At 41.1% G+C, this 19,773-nt stretch overlaps 1 protein-coding gene across 2 annotated transcripts in view; it reads left to right on the top strand.

The window, feature by feature from the left end:
* The window catches only part of tbc1d22a (TBC1 domain family, member 22a), a 105,336-nt gene that overhangs the window by 45,835 nt on the left and 39,728 nt on the right, over positions 1 to 19,773 (top strand). For both annotated transcript variants that reach the window (XM_079454763.1, XM_079454762.1), the window contains exons 9-10: positions 1,855 to 1,961; positions 17,302 to 17,377. In XM_079454763.1, the coding sequence (XP_079310889.1) occupies positions 1,855 to 1,961; positions 17,302 to 17,377 (183 nt within the window). The remainder of the gene's footprint in view (positions 1 to 1,854; positions 1,962 to 17,301; positions 17,378 to 19,773) is intronic.

Genomic DNA, 19,773 nt, shown 5'->3' with positions numbered 1-19,773 from the left:
ACTTAGGAAGCCTCGCGAGCACCTTGATTCCAAAGTGGAAGGCCGTTATGTGAAAGCACAATGTGCTTGTCTGCCATTTTGGAGGTCATTTAGACCCAAACTCAAAGCCTTTCTGTTTTTTGCCGTAGTGCAGATATCAGACTCCATCTTTGCTCTCCGCTGTGATCTGTCAGACATCCGACCGCGTTGAGCGTCCTAAAGAGTGTAGAGCACCAGCGGCGTTTAAGGGCACACTAATGCAGTGGGCGGCCTAAAGCTGGATGTCCGTTCACTAAACTACAGCTCTTGAAATATTCCCAGCAGCCCACGGGTCCTGTCAGCCAGAGCTCGCCATACGCTTTAAGGTTAGATCCATGTTGCCAAGGAGACGGCAGCGCCGCGTGCGTTTAGTTCAATGATCTCCTGTCTCTGCTCAACCTGTACCTCGCCTGTCAGAGCTGCGGTTTGAGTCATTCGCGGCGGTTACTAAATAAATCTGGAGTCTGCAGGTTGGATTAGTTCGCCTGTGCTCAGGGAAAATGATTTTGACATTTAGCGGTGGAGTTTGTTGTGTGGCAAATCGTGAGACCTCATGTTAACGCTCAAACCATGCGCGAGGCTGCATAGATAATGTCACATCAAATAAATGTGAATATATTTTCATATCCATTTGACCTGTGAGCGAAATAGAAAATGTGTATATATTTTCTTGTTGGATTTGAATGAACACATTATACCTGTTAGCAACAAAGAATAAAGGCATTTACTTTATACGAACAAGATGCCAATTGTAAATGCCATTTAATATTTGTCTGCTACAATATTAGAGAAAGCTCTTGACCTACACATTTAGTTACACTTTATTGGATGACATATCATTGAATAATACCAGCTTCTTTCTAGCTTGCCCACTTTTTTATCCCATAGCGCATGTTCTGTATTTTACATCGTCTAGTTCTTTTGAAATATATGTTCATGTGAATGGCCCAAAAGCGGTAGAACTATTCTATTTTCTAGAAGATATTTTTTTACAGGGTGGGTCTTTGATAGTTCTGGAGAAATCACATCAAATGTTGAAGAAAATCTAATGAAAGGGTCAATTTGAGTCCGTACTGAAGTCCAGGGCCCTGTTGCAAGAAAGCCCTGAAGATAAGAAAACAAAACTCTTAGTGACAATACTGTCAAGGGTTTTCTTAACTTAAGAAGAGGTTTATTGCAACTGGAAATCATAATTTATACACCCTCATGTCATCCAAAAACCTGTATGATTTTTTTAGAAACGCTCAAATATATTTTGAGGAACGTCTCATACAATAGAAGTCAGTGTTGTTACCAACTTTCTTTGCGATATCATCTTTTGTGGTCTGCAGAAGAAAGTCATGCAGCATTGTAATGACATGAGGGTAAAGTTATTCATTATATGTCACCGTAGCATAAGTATTACTTTTATCCAAAACGACTTCCATTGCATTGTACTGTACATTTGTCTTTGACCATGTGCGATCCACTGGAATGGAACCCATGACCTTGGCGTGCTAGCGCCATGCTCAAACCACTGAGCCACAGGAAAGTGAATTGCAGTGATGCATGTAATACTGTACAACATTAGATTTACAATATAACGGTTATGAAAATGATATGAATGCATATGATATTATACTCTCATTAAGTCCAAGCCTAAAATGGAAAACTCAATGTCAAGGTCCTTGCTCTAATTCTGCTTGGCCTAAAAAAGTCTCAAGACCCTTGGTTAAAGCGCACAGTATGGTTCTTTCTTTCTTATTGGGTAACACAGCTTTTTTCCCTCAATCCTTTTCTATTTGTCTTTCTATTCTTCTTCTCGTCTTATTTTCTTCTGTCTTTTACTCTTTGCAGAGGAAGAGGTGGAAAATTTCAATGTTTCCAGCTTGCAGGAAGAGGTGTTGCGGAACATCGAGGCTGACAGCTTCTGGTGCATGAGCAAGCTCCTGGACGGGATTCAGGTAAATTGATTCCCTATCTGCCAGCGTGCTGGGCTGATTACATTCACTGCATGTGTGTGTGTGTGTGTGTGTGTGCGCAAGATGAGCACACCGCTGGGAAAGAGACGAATGCGTCGTGGTGAGGGTCCCCTGCGTGTAGATGTCCTGTCCCGTTTCCTCCCCTTGCCTTTCCTCGCCTGGCCTGTCCTGGAATAAAATCCATGATGAATATTCTCACTCCGCACCACCGGCAGGAAATAACCTCCTTATCCAAAAGGGCCTAGCAATTCTTGAATTGTCACGGGAAAGCACATCGACCCTCACCTCCGCCCCATATTCACTTTATCTTGCCTGCCGTGTCTCTAATTGATTTAAGGGCGTAAAGACACTTGCTGTTTACGCCGCTGAGACGGGACATGCGATCCAGTTGAAGGTAGGTGGTTGCTGCCTACTTAGCCTCACATTTTCCCAATACTCTCGCAGAGGATGAAAAAGGAGTCCCGTGTGGCTTTTTCAGTTTTTTCTCCATGTTTCTTTGACTATGGTCACCTTTAGCCCCGTGCATCTGTTGAGATTGAACTTTCCTACCTGACGTTACGTAAAGCATACATGTATAATTCATTATAAAAGTAGTTTGAATGTATTAGTTATGCCTTGTAATGCAGCTTGTATTGTCTCGCGAATAACTGCAACGACATCGATTCATTGTTACTTTTCACATTTTTATTTTGGTTATAATTCTCGACGACAACATTTAACGTATTACAACACACATTATGAACAATTATACCATTTTATAGCCCTTGATAATGCATTACACCGAAAGGGTTTAGTAAAGTCGGTCACACTTTATTTTAAGGTCCAATTCTCGCTATTAACAAACCACGATTTACGCCTCAATAAACTCCTCACTCTTCCTTCTTCGTAGTTGTTAGGTTTAGGGTAGGATTTGAGATGCACTTTAAGGTCATGCACAATATGTGCTTTATAAGTACTAATAAACAGCTATATAAATATGCTAATAATAGGCATGCTATAAGACATTATTTGATTTCATTTTCTACACGTCACGAGTTACCTTTGGTTTCGTGGTAGACTTTAAAACAAGTGCACTTTCAAGCAGAATTCTATTCAAGGCAGAATTTAGCAAATCGTGGTGCCGTTTTCATAGGGATAAATCGCGTTTATTTGTTCAAGATCTGAAATATAAAAGCGTAATAAAAACATGGAAGGCTCTTGAGAAGTAGCAAAAATATGTGAAAGCATGGCCAAGTTTCCAAGATAAGTTTTAATGTGACCTTAAAATAACGAAAAGCTGTGTTCTATTAGTTACTTTAAATACTGTAAATATCAACCCCTGGGACATAAAGGTGTCTGTCTTTAAATTAAGCTGAAGTGCACATAGACGGAGGACTCCTTCACACGCACTTGGTTTGGACGCAAGTCTCCTAACACATAAAGAACATTTGTATTCAGTGAGACATCCGTCCTCTCCGGCATTAGATTGAAATGCTCTCCAGGCCCGCCAAAGCTTTTGTGGTATTTTGTAATTACTGCAGTAATTTGTGTCTACAAAGCATATTCTCTCAGGTGCTAATGATTTTTCGCCAATCTTTGTTTTCCTTACACCTTCACACTATTGCTGCTGATAGCTCTGAACATTTACTCACAAGTTGTTAGCGTCGGCTGCACTGCGCTCTCTGCGTGTTTCGGAGTGGTTGTTAACACTCGGTGTAGTTTTTAGTGTGATTTTTATGGTCCCAGCCATGCGTAATTGTGTTCGGTTCTCAGGAGAGCACTTCCGTTTTACATGCATAGGGTTAGAAAATGTTGTTAATTACAAGTATTGTATTTCCCTCCTGTGTCGGACAATAGAGCAATATTGCAGTTTTAAAGCCCCATTATAAGAGATATTTATTTTTATAAGAGAGTTTTATCACGTACACTTCACCAAGGATGGTGGGCGCCAAAGGTAACTCGTCAGTGCTTCATACGGTGGAGCAGTATCGTAAAAGAAAAAACGACCAGGGGCTCAAGATATAAAATGAACGAATCAGCATGCAAGAAATTGTTCATGTGACTTATAATATTTCTTCCTGTCTGATATGAACTTTGTAGAAAAATTCACTGAAAATCTTGCTAAATATGTAATTCGCACTACTGCATACTGAGATTTATTGCACAACACAGATTTGAAATGACACAAAGGTGGGTAAATAAAAAAACATGAAGTATGTCTGAATTTAAAGAGACATCAATAGGAAATGAAGCCATTTTACAAGACCCAAAACTCAAGTTCAATATGAAATATATTGATGTTTGAAATTGTTTTATTTAGCAAAATAAATGAGTGCCGTTATGACAGAAAAGGACCTTCAACCCCTGTCAGCCATAATAACATTCAAAATACAGATTAATTATAACATGCCAAATTGCTCAAAAATGCGTTGTAGTTATTCAGTAAATTCAAAGAGAAGACAACCCATCACTTCAACAAAGAACATTAGGTGAACGGGGGATTTTACATCATAGCTGTTGAACTGTACAGATCAGGCTTAGTGTCAAAGCTTCAATCCATTCAGAAATCTCTTCTCTAGCAAGCACATCAAAATCTGTGATCTCCTTGCCTACCCCGATTGACAAGAAGTAAACTTATAATAATGATTTATAAATTGATCTGTCGGATGCTATTTTGTGGGAAATGACAGTTGACTTGAACCCATGTCAACATAAGCAACCTACGCACCTGCTCCTCTTCACATTAAAGCTACAATATGGAATCATTTGATGAAACTCCTAAAATCATTCGCACAGTGTGATATATTTCATGCAGTTGTGTACTTACATTATCTCGAACGTCCCCAAGAATGTGCAAATAGAGAGAAATTCCTATATAAAATAATCGCCCGTCCCTTGTCTCCCTTGTATTTGTCGCATATCATTGGCTCAATATACGCTGCTCCGCACGACCCTCAGTTTAAAATATGAATCATTCATTATGTCGTCCGTGAACATGATGGGCGATCTCCATACGCCTCTTGGTGGTGAAAACGACATGTCATAATTCTACACTCCTACATAACGACATTTAACTTCGCCTTATATTGTTTCGAAAGTGTCTCATCTAGCGGATCAAAATTACGAAATGTGGCTTTAAGTTGTTTGAGGCTTTTTGGGATAAACAGGTGAGGGCCCGATTATAAATGTGAAAATATAAATTTGATTTGCGATATTTATGACACAGACGGTCCTGAGGCAGAAGCTGTTTTGTGGTGTCCTGGCCTCAGGGTTGGACATTGCAGATAATGGCTGGTGCCTGAGCTGCCTGCTTTACACACATTTTTCATTTCCCCTCTTCGGGGCTGAAAATACAGATGGATTTGCACCTAATGGATCCACACATGTACACAAACCAGCCAGCTCGGCTAGCAAGTGACAAACAACACAGTTATTTTCCAGGGGCTTAAGGTCTTCCTATTAATAAGTCATAACCCTTGAGCAAACATTTACCTTGACTTTAAAGAGAACCGGTAGGACAGAAGGACAATCACTGCCTTAAACATGAATGATCTCATACAAAATATCGATACAAATGTACAGCATTGAGTGAAATGCTTTGATGTGTTCGAGTAAATTCTCAGCGCTACTTCAAGAAGAGAGAACTTCTAGATTGGTTATTTTTTGATGGTCACCTCAGCTTGTGCATGAGCAAATAGCATATCGTATAAAGAATTGCTAGAAAACCTAAACCACAAACCTGGACTATCGTCTCACAAAAATGTAACCTTAAGAACTGGTGACTCTTCTTTCTCCATCTTGCCGTCAGACTCAACATCTCTCCATATGGGAAGTGAACGTGGACAGCTGTTGTGTAAACACGCATGCGGGAGCAGCAGCTCAAGGAGGAGACCTTTAGACTCCAGTCAGTCATGGAGTTGGGATAGAGACGAGGTCTGGCTGAGACTGAATGGATCCGAGACTTCCTGTCAGCAGGAACGCAATTTACTCTCCTTACAGTGAATGCTGAGCTGTAGTGTGTTGTGCAGAGGTTAATAGTCAACGCATGACCTTTGGACTTTGGGGGGCAGCGATGTTTTAGAAGCCATTAGGCCAATGATATTTGAAAGATAAACAGGGTTGTGCAGTACGTAAAAGGTAAAGACTTTTTTTGATGCCATATTTGTTACCTACTAGATCCGTAGGATGCTGTTGTTGGGAGGCATGTTAAAGTCTGTGTCTGACAAATGATAGCCGGACTCGAGGGAAAACACTGCTTCTAATTCCAGCTGTCTCTTTGCCAGTGACCGTTTATACTCCTCTTACGTGCCTTCAAACGCAGCACCTGCTTCGAGTGCTGATCTGAGATCCGCTTACTGTTACCAGATGCTCACTTGAATGTAGCGGTTCTTTGACACTTGAGATTCATGTCAGGGAACAACTTGTTGGACAGATTTTTTTGATCTGGGTTTATTGTTTGTGGAGTTAAACAAATGAATAACTTATTTTATTATTATTTACATATTACACCATTAACACGTGTATTATATAGCACACATTATATAGCTTATGTGAGAGTAAATTTAGTTGGTGGTCTTTGTCCTATCGCTCTTACCATTAAACTTAACTTCACCTGCATTACACAAGAAAGAACCCTTCATACAGAAAGCAGGTGTGTGTGTATAAAATATTGCTGGTCCATTGCACAATGGAGATTAGACAAATAAGAGGCATGATAACAGACGAGGGAGGTCGCAACCCACGCTTGAGGAGACCAGATAGGTGTGTTAATATCCACTTGCCCGAGAGGCTGATGGAGACCAGATTATTAAGCTTGTGCGTACAGCTCTACTGCGATCTTTCACTGTTGGCGCAGCAGCTGCCTTACTTGCTTTCTCTTACTTCACTGTTTCTCTGATCAACTCTCCTCGTTTCCAGTCCTCTTGCACCACTGTTTCTTCATCTCTCTTTAAAGCCCAAAGGGCATCCAGCTGCTGCTGTCTTCCTTTAGTAATGCTACTCACACACTCACAAAAAACACACTCGCCAAATGTAAATAGGAGAAACTGCCTCATATCAGCCATCTGTTAACTCCAGATGGAATTTTTCGGCTCGTGTATAAAGCGAGCTGATGCTGTTTTTCAGTTGGATTGCTTGCTTGGAAAAGTAAAGGAATTACAGTGCATGATGGGATGGCGTGACCTAGTGGCTTAATTTAAGGACATATCCAAAATATTGTAGGTTTTTTCCAAATTTAGATGTCTGTTAGGTACTCTGAAATACATTCAAAAAACTTTCAGCAACCAACACGCAGGTAAAGTGCTGTCGTAGAAAAAAAAAGAGACACCATTCCAAATGTTCATTTAATTAGCATTTCTAGATGTATTGTGGCCATTCCAGTCCAGTGTATTTCAACATAGAAATTCTAAGTCTGTCAACGGCCATGCAAAAGACTTTCTTTTCATTATTTAATGTGTGAAAAAATACAGAGAATCTTTTCTGTTTTTTTTACCCTTTTCTCCAACAAATAAATGCAAATAGAAACAGAGAAATTATGCAATTATTGTTTTCGTGTTTTCTGTCTTGTAAGTCGCAGTGTATTTGTATGTCTTCGTCGCGTCTACCTGTCTTTAAATGCAACATTTTTAGAGCTAAACTTCGCGGACGCCGAAGAGTTGCGGGACCTACTCCGGAGTACTGCACCATCACAGACCCCCACTACTGCATCTCGCCCACTGTGTTTATGATTATTAAGTGCCGGCCGTTCTATCTACGAGGGAATATACAGCCATACTTCTCATTGCTGTATAAATCCCTCCCAGCTCCAACAACAACAGGAGTGAGGCACCGAATGAACTGCGCGCGCTGAGAGACCATGCTGTAGAACTCACTGATGTCTTAGACTTTTTCAACATCTCACTGGGTCAAGCTGTTGTCCCCAAATGCTTCAAAGATACCACCATCATTCCAGTTCCAAAAAAAGTTATCTCCATCGTGCTTAAATGACTACCGTCCGGTTGAGCTTTCTCCTATTCTCTTGAAGTGCTTTGAATGGCTAGTCATGCACAACATCAAGTTCCCCCCTCCCCGGACCCCTTTCAATTTGCATATCGGTCCAAGAGAATGCTGTTCGTAGACTTCAGTTCAGCATTTGACACAATCATCCCTCAACAGGTCATTTTCAAATTGGTCCAGCTGGGACTGAACACTTCGCTGTGTAACTGGCTGTTCGATTTCCTGGCGGGGAAACCTCAGGCAGTATGGGTCGACAGTAACACATCCAGTACCATCAAACTGAACACGACTCCAACCTCTTAAACAAGTTTGTGGACGACACGACTGTGGTGGGTCTCATTAGCAACAGAGATGACACAAACTACAGGAGTGAGGTGAGCCACCTGGCCCGGTGGTGCAGTGACAACAATCTCTCTCTGAATGTGGAGAAGATGAAGGAGATTGTTGTTGACTTCAGGAGAGTACACCCGTCAATGGTCGACTGTGGAGAGCGTGAGCAGCACCAAGTTCCTTGGGGTGTACATCACTGAGGATCTCTCCTGGACCAACAACACTGGCCATGAAAGCACAGCAGCGTCTCTACTTCCTAGAGCCAGAGCCCCAGCCCCCATCATATGTACCTTCTACAGAGGCACCATAGAGAGCCTTCTGAGGCTGCATCACTGTGTAGTGTTTACATTTATTCATTTTATCCAAAGCGACTTACAAGTAGTTTTTTACAGTGACACACTACTGCAGAGCAATCAGGGGTAAGTTGCCTTGCTCAATGGCACTTCAGTCATGACCTGCTGGCACTGAGATTCGAACCAGCAACCTTCTGATCACAAGTCCAACGCTCTAACCACTAGGCCACAGCTGACCGGAGAAGATCATCGGTGTCTCCCCCCGGGAGGGGAGACACCAGGAACCGTCTCACCTGCAAAGCCCGTAAGCTGGTCAGTAAGCTAAACTCCCTCCCGTGTCTGCCCTTCCTCCCCTCTCTTGCCCCATGCACCACTGAACTCTGACCTCATCCGAAGGTCCTCCCATCCCCCCCCAAAATAGACTGACCCGCACTAGTCACTTCATGCAGCCTTGGACTGCTCACTACCTCATTCAGCATCGGTCTGCCCCTCTTCAACTACCTTTCTGACAGGTTAAACAAAGCCTGCACTCTTGTCACTTTAAACAGACTAATAAGCTCTTTGCACTACCTTACATCTGGACTGTTGTATATTTCACTGTTCTGCACTCTATCTGCCATTACCTATCTGCTTTTTTTATAGTTGTATTTGACATAATCTTTATATATTTTATATGAATGTACTGTTCATGTGGCAGAATTGACAATAAAGCAGACTTTGATTACTTCAGCATTTAATGCATTTTCCTAAAATCACATTAACAACTTTCATGACCTCTAAAATATTTTTCTGTATGAATATGCAAATGTTTACAGACAATTACAGTGATTTCAAAATGTATGTTAGAGCTATAACAAAATAAATCTACCTCAATTTCTGCCAGTTTTCACCTAAGATACCCAGTAGACCTGAGATACCCAGTTTATGCAAACCAAATTGGACTTGTTTTCCATGGTAATCAAAACCACAGGTTATGTCAGTGGAGATTAAATTGCATTCAACCTGGAATATTCATTATACCCCATTATGCTACATTATAAAGTACTGCGAATTGCTTTAGATAAAAGCCACTGCTAAATACGTACTGTGTACATGGCAGAATGTGCCTCTTGAGACAGTGGATGCTCTTATTAAAAACTGTTTTTCATCTTGTTGTTTCACCTGCAGGTTCTCTGCGCGTTTAGAAACATTCATTTCATATAATGCATTATGTATATGTATGGGGGGAAAACTAGTGCACTACTCCATAAATGTTCCTCTCAGTAAGGTTAATAGTCCAGTACTAGACCCCCTACTGGTTCCTCGGTCAGCTGCAGCATCGGGGTCTAGGGCTGTGAGCCAGAGGACCATAAACTAATTAAGGTTATAGAGGAGTGGAGCCCCTTTAAAATTGTTTATAAACCATTAGGGGGGACCATGCTCTCTCGGGGATCCGGCGCGCAATTAGAACCAAGGTCGGAGGAACAGTGGAGGGGAGCGGGGCGTGCTCAGAACTGCTGCTGTGGACAGAAAGTGGCTTTTACACTGGGGCAAATGCTCACTTTTATTAATTTCCTAAATAAATAGTTGCCTCTCGAGGCCCTTTGTCAGTAAAATGCACCTTCAGTGATATTAATGAACCTCTTGCTTATTTAGCCTATTTTTCCTGGCTTCCCTTGCTTTCTCGCCCTCCCTCGTTTCTTTATATGCCAACTTAAAAGAAAAAGAAATGAATCCGTTTGCGACCGTTTTGCACCTCGCGGCTCCTGGGGCTTGGTGTCAAATGCGGAAATGGAACGTGTGAAATTGGTTGAAGTAGGAAGAAAAAAAGGGACTTGTTAATCATTCATATACTGAAGAGAAGCAAATATTGTTGTATTTTGCATTAGTTTCCATTAGTCCCCCACTCGCTATATTACATCTTATTGCATTCAGTGTTGCATAGGCAATAAAAGCTAAAGATAAATGGTCCATGATGCATTTTCAGCAGAGCAGGTCTCTAGGTAATGTATCCATTTTATTATCCCTCTCATCTGTTATTCCCCAACCAGTTCAACACCATTCTCGCAAGTGCTTAAACAGCCAGGACAAATTAATTGCCAGCGGAGCTAATAAAGATTGGGTGATTTGATAAATATTTGCATGCAATGGTGGAGAACGCCACAGCAAATGGGGCCTGAGGCCTTAACAATTTGATTTGGCCAATTGGTCCCCTGCTCCATTAAAACAGTTTATTGATAGGAAGCGCAGGGCTGCAGATTGCATTGACACATGCTCAGACAGTTGCCTGCCAGCCTATTCTTCCATCTCTTACACAGTTAGCATTGATTCAAGTTTGATCCTTGACATTTATGCCAAGTCAAGTTCCAGCCTTCGACACATGATCCTCAATCCTTGAAGAGCTCACACTGGATGTCAGGCTCCTTGCTGGAAATGCATCCTGTGGTTTTTGTGGATTTGTCAGTGTGCCGCAGGGTTTGTCATAGAATACAGATGAAGCGGCCCTCTTTCATCCTTATCAGCTGGATGTCTCTCAGAGCAAAGGGTTCGAGCTGTCCTTCACATGCAGAGCCAAGCGCCGTTACAAAATACCACCAGTCAGACAGCCTCCAAAACCACATTAATAGTGCTCTCGAGACGTTCAGATTTATCTCTTCTCGTATCTTTCTGTCTATCTACCTCTTTGCACTCTTTTCTCTCTATGTGAATAAGATCGCACTATTGGCCCAGCATGCAATTGTATTTGTATCCCCCAGGGCTGACAAGGCCCTGTGCACAGTCAGGCTGTTGTTTAAACAGGAGGTGGCTATTACTGTCTCGTATTTTGGCTGAGCTCGTAAGGGATAATGTGACTGAAGTAGATACTACAGAGCATTTTTTTCATGCCTGTTTCTGTTGCGTGGGGGCTGCAGTAGGGACCGCTCTGTGTTTGGGAGCCTCTGTCATCTTTCCGTCCCCCTGCCAATTAGATTCAATCAGTCGCTCATGGGGAAGTGGCATCAGGAAAAGCCGAGTTTTCTGCTTGGCTGCCGCTCTCTCCTGTCCTTTTTTTACTGACAGCCGTATGCCTCCGTCGCAGCTCAATGAGCCCCTCAGTCAGATGTCTGATAGTGCAGCCTGTCGCTCATATTCTTTCTGCCACATAACCTCCCGCATTAACTCTTCTTTAAGGGAGCACGCAGGGAAGCAGTAAACTCATGAACCACATCTTCACCAGGCAAATCGATCAGCCCCCGACCAACACAACGCATGTATGCTGCTGTATTATACGACTGCACTCATTTTCAAGTGTCTCTTCTGGTCTGTCAAGATAGTATAAAGGTGTTCTATGCCCAACCCAGTCTCAAGGCAATTTTTAGCATGATTTTTTTCCGTGTCACTCAGCACGACTTTTAATATACAGACCGCGCGTGTATGTACATTTATATAATACCTGATATCAAAAGAAGTTGTACATATTTTAGCTGGTGGCTGACCAACACCTTTCTTCACACCAAACCCTAAAACGTTACGGGGCAAAGTCAATTCATAACAAAACATACGAATGATATCTAGGAAGTCCCACGAATGAGATCAGAATTCCGATCAGATTGCATTGATATATGTTTATACATATGAGAGATACCGCATATTAAAATATGTTAGACTGAATCGTCATGCTGACTGACTCAAAAAGTGGGAAATTCATATCACGAACACAAATTAATAGATTACAGTTTGTGACAATGGGCCGGTTGCATAAAACTGTTTTAGACTAGTCTTACAAGTTGGTTGTCTGAATGTTTACATTTTTAAGGGGCAGTTCACCCCAAAATAAAAATTGTGTCATCATATACTCACCCTCGTGTTGTTCCGAATAAATTGCTTTGTTCTGATGAACACAGATGAAGATATTTGGAAGAATGCTTGTAACCAAACAGTTCTTTGCCACCATTGGCTACCATAGTAGGTAAAAGGACAATGGTAGTCAAAAGTGCCCCAGAACTGTTTGCTTTGCTACATTCTTTAAAATATCTTATTTTGTGCTTAACAGAAAAAATAAAGACATTTACAAAGACATTTTTCCAACTATGGTAGTCGATGGTGACCCAAAATGTTTGAAAAAGCCTACTTCAAATATCTTTCTGTGTGTTCATAAGAACAATGAAAATGATAGAGATTTGGAATAACTCGAGGTGAACTTTGGGTGGACTGTTCCTTTAAATCAGTTGCATACAATCTTAGATGGGTCTAATTTAAGACAAAAAAATCCATGTCATGGAAAACATTTTTGTTGAATGGGACCTTTAAACAAACTGTATGGTACATTGAAATCTAGCGGTTGATCTTGGTATCTTATGAAAAATGCTGGAGATTTATTTTGTGTACATATTGCACTATTAATGTTCTCAGTTACTGAGAGGCAGTTATTATAACCTTCTTTTTCTATAATGACTCTCAAATGATTCGTCCGGCGATTCATCGGTCTAACCCTTTCCTTTCTGTCAGCCTACTCTGATCTGATTGGTCCGATGGTCTAGTCTGCTGTGATTGGTCTACCGCGTGCAGTGTCGTAAATGGATCGTAGGCGGGCGTTACACAGAGTGGGGCAAATCTGACCCAGAACTGAAATTCGAACGACAGACGGCTCCTTTGCGTGATTCAGAGTCGACTCCTTCTTTCCCAAGCCAATAACTTTATTCGTTCACTATGGCTTTACAACTTGGCAGACTGCTTACATTCACACACAGCAACATTACACACTGCATGAAATGTAATTTTAAAGACATTGTAATATTTACACTTTAATAAAAGGCAATAATTCCATAGTTCAAATGATGCAAATGTTAATTAAGTTAATGTTAAAGTGTTTATGAAGTGGTCCCCCAGAAAAGAGACTATGAAGCCTGTCTACTTTACTCTGAAATGACAATTCCCTCTTTAATTCTCCTCATGTTGCTCAAAACCATATTTTTCAATGAAAGGAAAAATGAGCAAGTTCACTGGGATCTCAGATTTGAATCTCTATTATTTATTCATTATACTACATGTGCTACTTTCGTACATATGAACTACTTTTGTGGTGCGTCTCTGCACATTCTGGAGCTCGATAGTTGCGAGGTGCCATTGTACTTTATAAACCCGTGCTGCTTAAACATTCTTCACACAATATCCTTTTGGGTACCAGAAGAAAAATATATATCAGCACACAGGTTTGACTAAATAATGACAGTATTTCCAGTTTTAGACGGAGAAAGAAAATCTGTGGTCGAGAGTTTACGAGGGGAATCTGTGTACCCAGGTGTAATGTCAGATACTGAGATATTCAAAAGGAAAGTTCCTGAACCTAGGTGCTTGTATTGTGCGTTAGTGTGTTATTTCTGTTCTAGGTTTAGCTGGAAGAGCACAAACAATCGAGGAAGTAAAAGTGTGCTTCTTAAACTAATGGAATTGCATCAGGAGCTACAGAGAGAGCGTAAAAGCCCTCTCTTCTCCCTGAATAACACAAAGCCGATGCCTTATTATGTGCTCGGGTTATCAGAGGTTGTCATCACGGCTCCAGATCTTTTCAGCAGCATTGTTGTTTGCATCAAGCGTATCTTTTCAGCCCTTATCAAAGGATTGACCTTCATCCCCACAGATTTACAGTTGCTCTAGCATCTATTTGCAGGATCGTCACTATACTCTCTTTATTGATCTTGGATCACCTTTTTATTCAGTCTGCCTTTATTCTGTTTCACCCAGCAGAGAAATTGGCCTTTTTGTAGTGAGTGTCAAAAGGAGATTAGCGATCTACTGAAGGTAAGTGATGGACAGTTTGCGGAGTATAACGTCAAAAATAAAAGCTTCCGTCAGGAAGTTCCAGTCCCTTTGGCGGATCAAAAGTGGAGTGAGCAAAAAAGGACGCCACAAAGCTTAAACTTGCATCCAAAGCTCACATCAAACCCCTGGTAAAAAAGTGGATGTTCTGTAATGAAAGTGTGCTGCATTGAGCACAAGTGAAATTGAACAACTGCTTAAACCTTCGGAGACCTTCCGTTCTCTGCCTCTATGTTATAGAGGTCCTTGTTCTGCTTTTCAAGATAATTTCAGCTTGGTTAATGATATCGCTGCAGTTACCCGGTTGTTTACAGCTCTCACGCTTCTGTATGTTAAAGATCCCTTTCTTTATTAAGGTGCGGGTGCTTTAATAATGCAGATGTTATAAGGAACATCTCTGGGCAAGCTTATTGACCCGCTCTTCCCACCTAAGAGGTAATTTCATTGAATCCATGTGCTAGAACATACATTTACATTTAATCATTTAGCAGACGCTTTTGTCCAAAGCGACTTACAAAGAGTTCGGGGAGCAATAAGCGATATGTCATACAGGAGCAATAGTACAATAGGTGCTAATACAAAGTTAGGAACATACAATACAAGGAACGAGAGAAAAATACATTTAACTCACTTGGCTCCTTCCACCGAATGGATTATTTATCAAAAGTTGTCTCCGGGGCAATCTCGAAGAGTTAAGTGGCAGGGAAACAATAAAATGATATTGGTGGTCCCTTTTGCCCTGTATCCCACTGGATTGTTGTTTCAGAGTCACTTTTGACTGTAAGCATACACTTAGTCTGAGCCAAGACCAGCGTTATGCCCTTGAGATGCCCTAGTAACGTGTACTCAGATCTGACCTGATTGTGAGTGCAGCTCAAGTCGTGACTCTCGCCCCGTTCCCGTTCACAGCGCGGCTGCATTCCCCTAACTCTCAGGGACTCCTGCAGAGATAGATTGGCCTGGCATGGACCGTTAATGTTCACCGAGCCTCAAGCATCCTCCAGGGTCAGTGCTCCAGCTTAAGATTAGGTGCAGACCTGTAAAAGTAGGCCAAACATGGACTCTGCTGCCGACGCTCCATCTGTTTCAGCGCTGCCTCATTGTGCTGCCTCTTTGAAAGTCCTGTTTCGAGGTCATGGGGAAGAGTGGGGGCCGGTTTAATGGTTGGGATACAGCTATTCATGTATTCATCTAAGGCACCTCTGGAACACAGAGGCTGCACATCTGAGCCTGAAGGACAGCTGAAATTGTTTATCGGTTAATGACTTCTCTCCCCTCATGGGGTGTTTGCCGCCTCAGCTGCTCCCAGGCTACATTAAAGTCTCCTGTCTCTCTGAAGCCTCTTCAAAGATAGAGCTACAGTTCTGCTCACACTAACACATAGTAGCTGTCCATCCGCATTTGCGAGTAAAGCACCGATAAAGAAAATTATTTGGTCTTTTAGGCCAGAAGGTTTGCACTTGTTAGGGTTGCCAAGGCAGAGAGGGCTGCAGTATTTGGCAACCAAATAGATGATTGTCTAAAGAGTATAATTACATTCCACTATCATAAGCTCTTGACAAATTTTGGATTCCTCAAAGAACCACTTTGTTGTTCCAAAGACAATTCATCGGAGCGACTCTCCTAAAAGCCATATCAGCACAATTCGAATCTCTTTTGACTGTAAATGTGATTGAGTTTCACAAGTTCTTATGAAGGTCCTCCGTTATGTGCGTTATAACTTTGATTACTTGATAGACTCTTGTGTCGCTCAAATGGTCATATCCACATTTGCGCAATGCATTTAGCCATTCTCAGGACTATAATGATGGTATTAAATGGCATCTTCAAAGCTATGTGTTCCTGTAACCGTTCCTGTAAAGATTTATCCTCTGCATGTTCTTTGCTTGTCTTTATAGCTGGAATCTGTCTTACACACCTTGGGTATTAACGCAAACTACACCTACATCACAGACAGTTCAGTTTTGTGGTTCATTTTCACAGCGGGTATCCCGGGAGCTGTTTACGGTTGGATATCTCTTTCGCATACAATCTGTCTTACACTGTTCTACACTTTTTCATCACAGCACTGCTGTGAACGATAGGTCTTTAGCTTCTGTTGTTTATATCCGTGTCTGACAGTCACAGAGTAGTAAACCGTCCAATATTTCATACATAACCCACTGCTTGTTTTACGCTGGCTTTCGACAGCAAACACTTAGTTTTTATGAGTAGGATAGTTAGACTACAGTTTCTTCCAGTGGTAGGATTGAGGGAAGTCCCACTGAGGCTTAGGGGGAGATGGAGGTAGGTGGGGGTCTCTTAAGTAGCTGTCTGGTCAAGAAAGGGCCTTTAAATGAATGTGGTAATTAAGCTTCACTGTGGGCCACAGGACCTTGATGAATATTATCACTTAATTATAGTGATCACTATTCCCAGCACGCTATTGAGCTATGCCAGCACACTATTTCTTTCCCAGTGTGAATGAGTGACGGTGCATTTGTACATACGCGTTGGCTGTGGTTTGTGTGTTTCTGTCCCCAGGGTATACGCACACCATTGTGTTCAATAGTTGTCTCCACCTTCTTCATCCGGAAACTGCGTGTAACTTTAAAAAATGTGTACAGTACAAATGTATCGTGTATCTGTAAGTTTCTCTGTAGGACACTTTTGAATGCTTCATTAAAACTCTAGCCTATCTTGCACATCACAACATTCTAGTGACATCATTACCTGAGAGACTTTTCATTTCCATATCACGGAAAAATACTTTGATCGTAGTTGTAACTTGAGATCCGCTTCAGGTTTTCATAAGTAGTGACTTTGTCAAACTTGGCAGGAAAAAGTAGACTTTTCAAAAACTCACTTAAACGTTTTTAGCGTTTAAAACATGTTGTTATGAGCATTGCATAGAAAGTAAGACTGTAAGAACCATGCATTTTTTGTAACCTTTCCTTTTTTTTTTAAAGGACAACTACACCTTCGCCCAACCGGGGATCCAGAAGAAAGTGACGGCATTGGAAAAGCTGGTCAGCCGAATTGATGGTGCGTACCCTTAGTGATGCAAAGTCTACTTTGTCCTCACTCTCTATCCATCGGTCTCTTTTGCTCTTTTTCCCCCATCCCCCCAGTGTCAGCCCCAATCAGCGCACCAGTGCTTTGGCCTTTAGCAGTGAGCGATCTCTGCTCCGGCCAGGGAAGCAAAAGGCACCGGAGCATAAGCCTCTCTCATTACTTTATATTAGGTGGCCGTAATCAGAATTCAATGGCCATTTCACAGAGACAGGAAACCCCCCTCCTCTCCTCCCATACCTATCTCCTCCACCTGCATTAGAGCCAATGATTGCTTTAATTTCTGAGAGAAAGACTGCAGTCTGAGCTTATTGTTGATCTTTTTCTGCTTAACTCATTTTGTGTAGGAGATTGAGACTTCTTGTTTCATTTTATCATTTAAAGCTATATATAGCACTGGCTGTTCTTTCTCCCATTCTTAGTTTGTTTATTGCTCTAAGGGAGCCTCTAGTTGAATTATTCAATCATTTGATTCACTTTTTAAAGCAAAAGGGGTGGGTAAGATGATCCCAACATGGCCGTCACAGTTATTCATCTGCTGCAAAAGAAAACCATTTTTAATTTTCATCTTCGGCTGAACACGGCTAAATGTAATTGAGTGTGTTTACATGCGCAGTCTTACGACGATTATGTTTAATAAGCTGATATATGTCAGCTTCTGACCGTTTTCCTGCTGCATTTTTAGTTAGCAAACAGACAATCGACGATGACGTCTCTGCACGCGAGAAACCCGACAAGTCTCCGTGGAAACGCGGTTTTCTGTGTAGCTGGTTTGTTACTATGTATGTAAACACGTGAAAACGGGTGTTATTTTAAGCTGATTTTTGATTTTGTGCATATAAACGCACTCACTGTCTAAAACAAGTCAAGCTTTCTAAAACCTGCTAAAAGTAGACATTCTCTTATTTCGTGACTGCTGTAGGTTTTCTTTGAGACGTGCACATTTAATATTGGTTTAATGAGCGTAGTGAATGAGCATCATCCGTTGAAGTCAGTGCTCGGGTTTGTTCTTGAGTAACCTTCACATTGTCAGGCTCCAGAGCTTTTTGCCTGTCACATTTATTGTGTTTAGCCACTCATGATTACAGATAATGTCTTCTATTAGACATTTAAATGGGATTTAGAAGTGCCTTGCAAAGAAACCAATGAAAGGGAACAATTGATATTTAAGATGCACGCATACAGCTTGCATTTAATAGTTTTTTTTTGTTCTTCCACAGTTTGCTGCCGAACAGCATTTGTTTGCACTGAATAGGGTTTACTAGTTGGGGAGACTGATGTAAGCGTGTTGACGCGGTTTCTTTGTAGGGCAGTCACTGGTAGAAATATTAACACAGCCTGTCTTAGCACATGTGCATCAGGAATAATTCACATCGCATAGTTAAATGATGCCCTTAAAGTACAATTTGCATGTAATACACCGACTGTTGTTGTAATTTTCGTTTCCACATACAGTAGGTGGTTCTCTGGTACCACAAGAATGCACCAGAATTTATAGCATGCAATGCTGATCAGCCAAAGCGGGGGAAAATGACAAATATACTTTCATGAGCTATAAAATTCACTAAGTAGATTGTAATAATGAAAACCATAAGGGTAATTTAAGATTTGCTCCTCTGAATCCAATTTATCAAGTCAGGCGAGAAATGTTTATGATATCACAGGTTTCGCTTACAACACTTGCATCAGCTAAACAAGAAAAGTACATATGGATTTGTTTGTTTTTGCAGCTGTAAAGAGTTCGTTTCTAAAAAGGCCCATTTTTTTATTTGCCAATTCACAAAAGTATGTTAAAGGCATCATTTACTCCCCCTCATGCTATCCTAGTTGTTTTTTAAAAACCGTTGTTCTTCCTTGCTTTGTAATGCTATTGAATTGTGCCCATCCATCCATCAAAAAAGTATGATCATATGACTCTGGTGGTTAATAAAAGTCCTATGGACAGAGATTAGACTTTTGTGGTAGAAAACAATTCATATTTTGAGCTTTTTTCTGCGCGCAAAGAAGCCACAATTCAAAGGCGTTACAAAGCTAGGAAGAGCTAGAATATCTCCTGATATATCTGATTATTATATAATATATATGACCGTGTTCATCTGAAGAAAGGAAATCATACACATCTAGAACTTTTATGCGATATGAAATTAAACAAAACAATATATAAATAACTGTGCAGATTTGGAGAATGAATATTTGTCATCTAGTGAAAAGCAAGATTTTTCTTGCATGAGAACTGCTCGAACAGAATTTAGTTTCTTGTGAGTGAAGTTTAGATGCCAAACACCTCTTTCACATTTCCCATTACTCCTTCATTTTGCTTAATCTACTTTGATCAAACCTAATTTGATGGAGTCGATTGGGTGTGGATT

The sequence above is a fragment of the Barbatula barbatula genome (genome assembly GCF_947034865.1).
Source record: "Barbatula barbatula genome assembly, chromosome: 4".
Taxonomy (NCBI): domain Eukaryota; kingdom Metazoa; phylum Chordata; class Actinopteri; order Cypriniformes; family Nemacheilidae; genus Barbatula; species Barbatula barbatula.
Note: the sequence above shows the minus strand (reverse complement) of the source record. Positions and strands in the feature narration are given on the sequence as shown.